This window comes from Mixophyes fleayi, chromosome 9 (assembly GCF_038048845.1).
Source record: "Mixophyes fleayi isolate aMixFle1 chromosome 9, aMixFle1.hap1, whole genome shotgun sequence".
NCBI lineage: Eukaryota > Metazoa > Chordata > Amphibia > Anura > Limnodynastidae > Mixophyes > Mixophyes fleayi.
The window spans coordinates 62,776,162-62,788,207 of record NC_134410.1 but is presented as its reverse complement, the minus strand read 5'-3'; the positions used below and the strand labels follow the sequence as shown (position 1 = coordinate 62,788,207).

General features: G+C 37.5%; 1 protein-coding gene across 1 annotated transcript in view; it reads left to right on the top strand.

Annotated features, from left to right (window-relative positions):
• The window catches only part of ZDHHC15 (zDHHC palmitoyltransferase 15), a 28,315-nt gene extending 22,947 nt beyond the window's left edge, over nucleotides 1-5,368 (top strand). The window contains exons 9-12 of the mRNA XM_075184432.1: nucleotides 2,105-2,231; nucleotides 2,397-2,506; nucleotides 3,058-3,132; nucleotides 4,037-5,368. Of these exons, the coding sequence (XP_075040533.1) occupies nucleotides 2,105-2,231; nucleotides 2,397-2,506; nucleotides 3,058-3,101 (281 nt within the window). The 3' untranslated portion in view covers nucleotides 3,102-3,132; nucleotides 4,037-5,368. The remainder of the gene's footprint in view (nucleotides 1-2,104; nucleotides 2,232-2,396; nucleotides 2,507-3,057; nucleotides 3,133-4,036) is intronic.
• The last annotated feature ends 6,678 nt before the right edge of the window (nucleotides 5,369-12,046 follow it).

Here is a 12,046-nt window from a genome sequence, read left to right as displayed (position 1 = left end):
AAACAGCAGCAATAGAACTAATATTATAATGGCATGTTGCTGTGGCAACGCACTCACAGGCTTCTCAAACTCCTGCGCAATTATGAGCCTTTATTGCAGGGGATTATTGCTTAATTAGGAACATTCTGTGTAAAGTCTGAGGTTGCATTTTCAGGGCTGTGTCTAACTAGTGCACATTCTACCACAAACAATAAAGATTTCTACTTGTCCTCTCAGCAAATGGCCTTGAGGTTTCATAGCTCATGTTTTCTGTGGTACAGTCTAGGACAGTCAAATGAGATTATAAAAGAATCAATCAGTACAGAAAAATAGAATTGCTACAAGGTGAGCCTAGCCTTTATGAAACACTCTTGTAGAACGAATGTAGACTTTACTTCACATGTCGGTATTGAAGTGCTTAGTATGCAGTGTTGGACTACGCTGACCTCATGCACAGGGCACTGAATAAAGCAGGCATCAGAATCCTTATTCCCTACGTTGGCACTCCTTATACGTTAACATACTTATTCACTGTTTTAATTATATGTTCTTAATACACTGCACTTTAACATACTTTTATAGAGTAACTCTACAGAGTTTCTATAGAGAAACTCTCTGGAATCTGCATCAATAATACGAATGCCTGTTCTATTATCACTGGTCTGTTTATTAGGTCAGCACAGTCAACTAGCACTACACTCATCTGTGCAAAATATGAATGGGATCTAAAATTGTCTGAAAAAAAAAATGGGCACATAAAGTTGTTCAGCCTAAGCAAATTTGACCACACAAGTGTTGGCAAAATTAGACAGATCCTCTCACTTGGCAGTTACACCTTAAGACAGGATGACAAGGGTGGGCCAGTGCAGACTATTAATTGCCGCACATGTACTATGGTAATAATCTATTCTGTGTATATATGCACTTCTAATAATCCTACGTAATTAACCTCAAATAATTGCTGATTACTTTTGATAAGAAAAAAAGCAAATATTAACCTTAAAGCTAGTTCAGATGCGTTTTATTATATTTTGTTTAAAAAAAATGTGTATGTATATATATATATATATATATATATGTATGTATGTATGTATGTATGTATGTATGTATGTATGTATGTGTGTGTGTGTGTGTATCTAATATATAAATGCTTAGTGGCGTCTGTGTGAAAAAAAAACAAAAACAAGTTGCAGCGCCACCTGCTGGGCAGAGTTATACATTGACCTACTAAATTCTTAGTGTGTGTGGGGAAAAAAAATTCAAAAAGGGCTGAAATTTGGTAGGGCTCAAACTCATTTTCGTGAGGTAATTTTACCTCATGAACACACATGTGTAGAGGCGTGCGTTAGTGTGTGTGTGTGTGTGGAAAAAACTATTTTCTCAGAAAGGGCTCATCCAATTGACCTGAAATTTGGTATACTGACATTATTTGACAAAAAAATTAGAATAGTCAAGTCAGTTAACTTCCATCATCCCCCCTTCCCCCCTGTGGGAGGGGTAGTAAAGGCTAAATTTACGAGTTGAGGGGTCAAACTCATTTTCGTGAGGTAATTTTACCTCATGAACACACATTAAAAAGGCCGCTTGCGTCGGGAACTAACGCTCTTCCCCTGAGGCCTGGGCTAGGTCCAAATGCATGACAAGAACCTTTTTAAGACCTTAAGTAGCTTGATTTGACTAGAATGCATGAGTATCATGCACAGGTTAACGTGTTTGTGTGTGTGTGTGTATATGTGTATATATATATATATATATATATATATATATATATATATATATATATATATATATATATATATATATATATCTATATATATATTAGTGTGAAAAAAGTAATTATAGTCTGTGTGCCTTGTTATTACTTTTAATAGAGGATAACATTATCGGATATGTTCCCTTTTTTTTTAGCGTAAACAAATTGAAAAACACTAGGGAAAAAATGGCCACGAGCACTGGACTGCCAGTCCTAACAGCTCTCCTCTCTCCCTGAAGTCCCTCTCAATTAAAACATGCTTGCTTGTATATGGCAGTAGGTTACAAATCAAAATATATTGTATATTGAAGTATTTTAAATATCTCACGCAAGACTTATTCAAGGCCCTTTTTATGGTTTGGACTTTTGTAGAGGCATTTTCAGTCCCAGTGTTTCACAGCGGTCCTGACAAAAATGGATTCCACTTGGGTTTCCGAAGAAACCTGGAGCAAGTGTTTGGGAAACAAACGAATCTGTGGTTAATTCCAGTTCTTACAAGGTAGGCTGTAAGATTTTGGTGTTTTAGATCTACTAAATCATACTTTATAAAGACAATGTAATTTGCTCTTGTTTGTTATATCTTTCAGAATATTTGCCAACTCATTGTCCTTCCTGATTAATACCATTGTACTTTATTGATTGACTTGTACTTTTCTTTTCCCAGCATTGGGGATGGACTTTCATTCCCAATGAGAAGAGTTTTTGAATCTCAAAACCCACTTCTAGCTGTAGAGAATCAGTGGGACGACGAAGGGACAGATGAAGAGAACTCTGGTAAGACAGTGCTTCTAAAGAAGAATTAGCGGTACAGCTGAACGTGTTGATGGGCCTAATGTGCATTCACGTCATTCTGTTAAAATAAATGTGCACTTGATGGCAAAATGCTGTTTTGCTGTTAATGTTCTAGACAATGAACTGTTACCTTTCAGAACTATGGGGCATATTCAATTAGCTTTCGGATTCGCGGTAACGCGCGCTAATGTGAAAAGTGCGCGTTCTTGCGGGTATTACGGTACCTCATTAACGCGGATTTTCGTTCGCAACCCTATGGGCTGCGAACGAAAATCCACGTTATTGCGGTAACGTGTATTACGTTTCGCGGCTGTTCCGGCGCGTTATCGCGAATCCGAAAGCTAATTGAATATGCCCCTATATGTCTAAAAGGGCATGGCTGACAAACAGTTGGCATGTGAATCGGTCACTCACCACCTCGCTATCCATTGCTGAAGGCTTCCTCAACCTGTTTTTCACTCTCAATACATGTTTAGCAGATTAAATGTACAGAGTATTGTTATAGTCTGTAATATCTATCTTCTACTTTCCAGCTTCTTATGAAACATCACATATAACCATAGAAATGGACAAATGAGCATCTGGCAATCTGAACTGAAAAATTCCAGGTAGGTTGAGTGACTTTTTTATATATGTTGTCCCCCCCCACCTCTGTAATAGAGAAAAGGGTAATTTTAAGTGTATGTTGTTTTCATTCCAAACTTTGATAACACGTAAAATAGCACATTTTTTATGTGCTCATTGATTCCTTCCTGTTTATCACACATCTACCTGATTGCCTGGAGACAGTGTATTACCTCACCATTGCCTCTGATGCCCTGGCTACTGTTGTCCCATGGCCCATTTCTCCCATATATGCCATGGAAGACTTTAGCTCTCATTTGCCATAGGCTTATTGCACAAACACTGTTTTTAGACGATTGCCTGTTCTAGACAAATTCACAGTTGTCATTATATCTTCTTCTCTCTTTATTTCTAATGTACTTCATAGAGTTTCAGGTTTAATAGAAGTGTTTGAACTTTTCTGATATATCCTTCTCTATATTGGGGTTATTCAATAACCTTTTCTTGACTTTGATTTAAATGTTTGAGTTTCACTATGAAGCTCTTGTTTAGAATCCACTAACAAACTTTGGGGAATCTCAAAGTAAATTATGTGACCACTTGTGTAATAAATTATTGCCTGTTTTTATTTGCCATTAAGAAGCTATAGAATTGGGTTATTTATTTGACACTAAAGAGTATTTTGTGTGGATCAGTGGTATAATTCCTGCATTAATCCATTATGATTCCATGATGTAAGGAAATAAAAAGTGAAACATGCTAGTAAATGTTTTACAGCCACTGTAAACAAGCCCTTAAGACATAAGTAATTTTGTATTGTACTGTCATTTGCTTACTGCAATGAAAATTTATATAGATAGATAGTTATAGTTGAAGTAGCCCAGTAAAACCTCTGGGCTCTTTTCCGCTTTTTCACCTTAGGCACAAATATTTATTTCTGTATTGCAGGGGAATATTGCACGTAACAGCCCCAGCAGAAAGACCAATCTCCCTGGCTCCTCCATCCAGACATGGCCTGGCACAGCTGCGGAGACCCCATCCTCAGGAATGGCTAAGACAGTGCTGGTGTTTCAAAGCACTGCTGTTTGGTTTGGGAGGTTACCTTATTCAGTGGGTGGATAAAAGAAAGAAACGGGACCATTTTTTAATTCTGTGCATTCTTTATATGCAAGAGGATTTTTTCAGTACCAGAGTGATGTCATTTTGATATTCTAATTTATTGATTGCCTAGGCACATATGGTATTTGTATAAAGGTGGTTTACTTGTAATTTGATGCTGGAGGGACATTTCCCCTCCAGTGTCTCCTGCCACTGAAGGTATTTTATTCTGTGTGTAAGGACACCGAGAAATGACTCCAGATACAAATAACTTCTAGTTCTGGATCAAAGGTTACTTCCTGTGTCTGTAAATGAAAACTTGCACTGTACAATGGTACTGAGTTATATCCAAACTGTCTCACAGAATCATACCATCCCTTATTTACCAGCTAAAACCATGACTGTCATTCCTGTACCAAAGCATTCACTTATATGTTTGAGGCTGGAGAGTCTGCTGCAGAAAGGGACCAATAATGTAATCGATGTTGTCTTGCTACATTTTACTAAATGCACCACAATTGTCTGAAGTCTTTTTTTTTTTTTTTTTCTTTACACATTTTCCTGTCAGTCAGTATATTAAAATGAAAGAAAACACTCCTATGAGTGCGTAGATCATCATCATCAGTTATTTATATAGCGCCACTAATTCCGCAGCGCTGTCTATTATAATTTAAAAATGTAAGGTTTCTGTGATGTTTGTATACTAAACAACATTCCATACTACTGCAGATTTACTCCTATCCCCTCATATAGGATCTAACCATGTGATTGTTTGATGTGTGTGTATGACTGGGCGTTCTTATGTTTTGTATGCATTTCGTTGCAGCTTGGCCAGTATTTGTCAGATTATGGGTTCACGCTGCTATATAAATGCTCTTAATGAGAACAAATTATTGTTTAAATATTCTCATGTAAATGTGTACAATGCATTGCTTGCAAATAGCTGTAGAACCCTCATTATTTATGTGCGTGAGCAGATGGTCTGTCCCAAATAAGTTGAGGGACCTCTATGAAAACTGGAGCATAGGTAAGAGACCCCATTACCCATAGTAGCCAAGAATCTTACTATTGTTTTGTAAACGGCACTAGAAAAAAGTTGGAATCTAATTGGTTGCTATGGGTTACAGTGTTTTTTTTCCATAGATTTTCCCCATGGTTGTTAGCATGCATGGGGTGTTTTTTTTTTTTGGGGGGGGGGGGGGGGGGATAAAATGACTTATGGAGGAATGATAAGTATTTTACCTCAGATTTCATAACCTACAATAATACATTGACTTCCAATATTCACTTCAAACTTAGAATCCATGTCTTAGAGAAAAAATCAAATACTTTAGAAAATAAATAAAATACAGCAATCATTTTTTCACTGTTACTTTAAAATTTTAGTAAAAGCTTTTCTTTAGGTCCAAATAAAATGTGTGTTTTTTTTTAATATACGGTTGTTCAGTACTTTTCAAGAGCAGTATCATTGGTTTGTGAGGGTAGTCCAAGTATGTTGAGATTGAAAGGGAGTAGTAAAAAGTTTTACTATTTGTAGTTTTCCTACATATAGTTGTGGTGGCTGGAATCAATGTTCATGAGAATGCAGCCTAACACTTCACTAGAAGCCAGCACTTGATGAATATTGGTTTGGCCTGATGAATATTAACCATGAAGTGCCTCACTGTCACAATTACCTGGCAATTTCATAGGCTGCACAGTTATGAACATTTGTATGGCCCACAAACTAGTTGCCTCTGTTACATTTAGTTGTCAGCTAAAGTTTAATGACCATATAATGATTAATTGTGTTATACATAATGTTCCTAAGCAGGACTGGAACTACAAGCCTTTTTATGTTTTTGTACAATGGTTATTTTTATGCTGTTGCAGGGCTTTTTTTTTTTTAAATGGACAAATACTGATTTCCATATTGTATTGTTGGATGTGCTGCCTGTCAAATAAATCAATGTGTATAATTTATAACTACTCTTATTTGTGTCTTTATTTTTTTTTTAAGTGTCTCACATCTCAGTTAACAGTGCTTTGATTTAAACTGAATGTTTGCTCTGGGAAATAAAATCATGTATTTGTAAAAGCACACGAGTTAATAGAAGGAAGGTCCAATGTGAAGTATGCTAAATCTTGTGTGAAGGATCCCATGGCATGCCAGAAATTGTTATACATGGTTTTTTTTCCAAGTTGAGAGCATGCAATTTATCCTTGTACTGATAACTTTTAGCTCAGTGACCAAGTGTTATACTGTAAGCTTATTAAAAGAACATGACAACCTGCTCTGAACACAAATGGGATGTGTGTGTATATGTACAAAAAACAAGCACTTATGTATATGTATTGACTCATTAATTACAGATAAGCACTCATCTCGTCTGAAATCATGAAAATCCACATGGCTCTATTTGAAGATGTATGTATGTGTTTATGTATCGTGCACGCAAGCTAGTGGCCCAGCCCCCCCCTTGATGCTCCCCCATTTGATAGCCCCCTGTTTATGCACCTGCACATCATGCATATGTGAATGAGTGATCAACAGTGTAAAATTGAGCAGAGAGATATTAAATTTAGAAGTGGTCAAATTATTGCCCAATGCATTTGAGGACAAGTTGTGTAAGGATAGAAAGCATGAATGCTGAGTGTAGGCAAGCCTCTAAAGGAAGCTTGGAGTAACGGTTGAGAGGGGGAACTGTAATCAGAGAAAATCTGTCCATTTTTTTTTTAGATCAGTAGTAATACGTGCTTCAATAATGAGGGAAGGATTCTGGTGGAGAGGGAGAGAATGCAGGTGTGTGCTGGGATGAGTACTGAAGACAGAACAAATTATTTTTGAAGAGAATGGTAGAGACTTAAATTTTCATTTGTTGGAGTAGAGTAGAGAGAAAAGGAATTAAGTAGGTTGTTGCTTTGGGAAGCAGATACTATTCCAGTTTCAAACTGTGTTTTAAAGTAGAGAGAATGGTGGTAATGTATATAAATAAAAGGAAACTATCAGAGGAGCCAGCATCACACATAAAATACAGAGTAGGATGTCACTACAAATAATTGCATGTTTCAGAAGGACATACAGCCTCTCAAATAAGTATTTAAATAACATTTATGGAACATAACTGGTTTCTTAGGTTCACAGCAGAACATACCAGTAATGAGTGACAGAGATTTCTGGGTGTAGGGTAGTGCTGACCAGAGGAAAAGAAATAGATTGGGTGGAAATTTGAGAAGGAAGGAGGGGGGTATGTGCTCCTTGGTATACACATACAATACCCTTCAGATTACTGCAGAAATCAGTGGGGTAGGAGAAGTTTCCCTCTTTAGTTGCTGTAACTACTGTGGCAGTTGGCTGCATTGATATGGATGTGGGAAGGACTGTTTTAGTGATTGCACGGCAGGTAAATGAAGGCAAATTTGGTGTACGGGGAGAGGAAGGGTATAGAAATGAATGGCTGGATGTTAAATTGCCCAAAATTACCTGTCTCTTACTACCTTCCTAAGGTACACAAAGACTCGCTCAAACCATTTGGTTGTCCCATTATATCAGGGATTGACTCATTGACCTCACCCCTATCACAGTATATTGATACATATCTTCAGGATATTAGTAAATAAACAACCATCATACATAAGGGACACTACGCAAGTCCTAAATATATTAAATCAGGTGACATGGAAAGACTACTAAATATTGGTCCCTAGTGATGTATACCAGTATAAACCATTATCAAGGAGTAGAAAGTGTAAAGGTATTTCATAGAAATGGAACAGGAATGGCCCAAGGAACAAATTGAGTTCATTACAAAAAGTATAGAGTTTGTTTTGACCCATAATCACTTCTGGTTCCAAGACTCGCCCTATGTGCAGATAAGAGGAACGGCGATGGGGACCAAGTTTGCACCAAGTTATGCAAACTTATTTATGAGTTGATGGGAAGACCAACATCTGGTCTAATCCCACCTTGGTTGTAAACTTGGTCCTCTGGAGAAGATTCATTGACTATATCCAATTCATATGGAAAGGAAGCAAAAACTCTTTACATGATGGGGACCATCATGATGGGGTGAATTTAGAATTCACCATCACAATAAGCAAAGAGAAAGTTATATTTCTCTACTTGAAAATATATATTCAAAACAATAGAATTGAGACTCAAACACAATTTAAACCAGTTGACTGCAATAGCTTCATATCCATAACAAGCAACCATTAACCCAACTGGCTTGATAAAATTCCCTTAGAGCAATTCACCAGCCTAAGAAGAAATTGCTCAACTATTTCCAACTAAAGGAAACAAGGAGAAATTCTTAAATCCCAATTTTGTGAGACGGGAGATAGGATAGATGCGGTCTTGGAAAAAGTAGAACATACCAACAGGAAAGAACTCTTGCAATATAAAGAGAAATTAATGCCCATGGTTTCTATGGAACTTAAAGCATATGTCCCATTTATCACATAATACTCAGAATCAGCAAATATAATCAAGAAAATCATTGGCATCTCCTCCGGAATGTTGATATTCTTTCCACAATTCTTCCAGAGAATCCAGAAATATTATTTAGGAAAGCACCTAATCTTGAACAAAGAATGATCATTTACCACAAGAAAACCACTCTAGAGATAACTGGTTAATCACCGAACAGAAAACTCAGGGCTTTTTCCACTGCACCAAATGCAGCACATGTAGAAACACTGGAAGTAAGGGCACTAAACCTGTGCAGGAGTTTGAATCCATGACAACAGGAGAAACCTTCACTCTTAAGGTACGATTAACATGTGATTTTATGGGGGTAATATGCCTAGTGACATGTCCTTGCGGCCTGCAGTATGTGGGTCAAACTTTTAGGAAACTTAAAACGAGAATTAATGAGCACATTCGAAATATTAAAATGGGACTAGAGAAGCGCAACCTGTCCAATCACCTCAGGACGCACCATGAGAAGGATCTGTCCGGACTGAAATTTATGACAATAAAAGGGCCGAAAAGATTGGAGAGGAGATTTTACGAAAAGATTAAATCGGGAAGAGTCAAATGGATTTTTGTACTGAAGACTTAATAACCCTGGGATTAAACACAGATTTTGAGCTGGCTGTGTTCCTGTAGAGCAGGGGTGGGCAAACCTGTCCTCAAGGGCCATATCCAGTTCATGTTTTTAGGATTTCTGTCTGTAGAAACAGGTGGGATAATTACTGACCCAGCCAAATAGATTAACTCAGCTGTACATGATTAAAGAAATCCTAAAAACATGAACTGGATATGGCCCTTGAGGACAGGTTTGCCCACCCCTGCTGTAGAGGAATACATTACCACCTATACGCATTATCAAGATTATCTCCATATGCACACTAGAAGCTATGAGTATATTTGTATATATATATTAGCAGATGTTTTACACCTATACTGGAATCTAAAACTCTTGACTGCCTCAAACTAAAAACAGGGCAGGACAAGAGATTTTTCACTAACGGGAAACTGTGCTATCCCATATAGGGTTTAACACAAGATCCCATAAGGGCCAACTACGCTTCACTGTACTTCAGCTAATACTGGGACACGATTGACCCATATACTGGCATGCAATTTTATATGTGAATTATTTGTCTACTATAATCTATGCAGTACTATATATGGTACTTCATTTATTAAAGCAGGAAATTAGAGATAACATGTTAAACTAGCAAATCATCATTCAGAATGTTAACATTAGAACATGGGCTGTATAGATGAATATAGACAAGAACCTTATAGGTGAATTTAATTGCAATGTATCAAACCACTATGTTCATTGCCATATATGTTCCTTATATAATGGACAAATGGGTAACGTCTGATTGGACGAAGGAACTTTATAAGCAAACACATGACCATAGTAGGGAATACCCTGATGAAGTCATTGATAACAAAACATGTAGGGACCAATCAGAAGCAAGTAGGGTTTCCAGGCAACCATCATGGAGTTCTCGAACAGTGTGTCTCACATGCAGCCGATGAACTGCAAAGGGAAGAGGCCATCTTTATTCCCTCACACAGTACTGAGGATGATCGTGGCACAGACCTAAAAGTAACCTTTACATTAAATCTATACACTTCGGAAATGTGAGTGTGTATTTTATACTGTTTTTACTCTGATATGTATTAAACTGTACTACACCATTTCCGATCCTCTCCCTCTCTTTTCATTGCATGTGTATGCTCACGGAGGTATTGATGAGGAGGAAGAATCGCAATCTAAAGAACTTTGCTACATTTTATTTTGGGACTTATTTAAAAGTGGAGAACGTCCTTTGGTTACTAACATTGTCTGTACCATTTCTGCAATTAGCCTTAAGGGACGTGTAGCCATCTTAGTGAACATGCATTATCTGTGAAGGGAATGAAGCCGCTGATTCTGGGGATATGAAATTCAGATTGGCAAATTACTATTCCACACCCTCTCCTCACTGTACAGGTTTACAATACATCTACCATGTCCATAAGTTCTAGGATACACCATTTGCGATCAATGGATAATATTTAACATCCATTAATTCCTATACCCTCCCTCAACCTACCCCCTCTGCACCCTGTCCCCGAACACCAATAGATGCTACTATATTATTACAAGGGGCATTAAGGCAACCCTTAGGGGCCAGTGGCAGCATCACATCACAGCCCCCCCCCCCCCCCATCTCCATTCTAAAGAGGAGCACAAGTCCAGCAATCAAAAAGTCCAAATGAAGGCAAATGTATCAGTGTCCAGGCTGAATGTGCTGTTTTGTCCGTGTCCTCAATTGGATGTACTCTGGCTTGATGCGCTGTGTTACGCTGAGGACATCTGCATTGGTTCCCATACCAGGTGGCTCTGTAGTCAAGATGTTGGCCAGCACTCTTTGAGAATAGTAGATAAGTATGCTCATTGCAGCATATTTTATTCATGTTCTGGGGGCGTTATCTGTGTGGAGTTTGTATGTTCTCCTTATGTTTCCGTGCGTTTCCTCTGGGCGCTCTGGTTTCCTCCCACACTCCAAAAAACATACTGGTAAGTTAATTGGCTGATTTCAAATTGACCCTAGTGTGTGTGTATATGTTAGGGAATTTAAACTGTAAGCTCCTATGGGGCAGGGACTGAATTGAGTGAGTTCTCTGTAAAGCGTGGTGGAATAAGCGACACTATATAAAATAGCTGATAATGTTCTGATACTAATTTACAAATGTTGATGTAAGAAGTGTATTATCTTTAGTCACATTTGTAAATGCTCGACTTAAAGTTATGTGTGTTCAGTGGCACTAAAGTGAGATTTGTAATTAGACAACATGTAAGATAGATAGATATCTAATGAATATAAGGTAGATGCAATGCAAAATGGAACATGGTGGTTAGTCCTTTCTACTCATGTAGGGTCATATACTACTGTCTGTTTTAGGATTTCAGTAATCAGTTCAGTAAGGAATTATTTGTTAAAAAGAAGACTTACGTAAAACACTCTCCTTGTCCTTTTGACAGGATTATATACCCCTCAGTGACTGGCTTTACCAAGCCTGTTTTACAGATATCAGCTATATACAAGTATTGTTAAAATTAGTAGATTGGCAAATGATTCTCCTTATACAAATAGGTCAATCTTGTGGATGATTCCTTAGAAGTGCTACAATAATTCGACAATTTGTATGTGAATTTACTGAGAAAGGAGACAGATAGCCTAGAAAATTTGACTCCAGCGACACTTATATTTTGTAAGAGAAAGGCAATAGTTACTTTGTACTTGTTGATTCTGTGTATGAAGGAAGCAGTTGATTTATACAGTGTTTGGGTTCTTAATTTGTATAATATTGAGGACAACTGTATGACAGCTGAAATTTTGAGCTAGCCAAGAAAACAAAACTCAACTGCCATG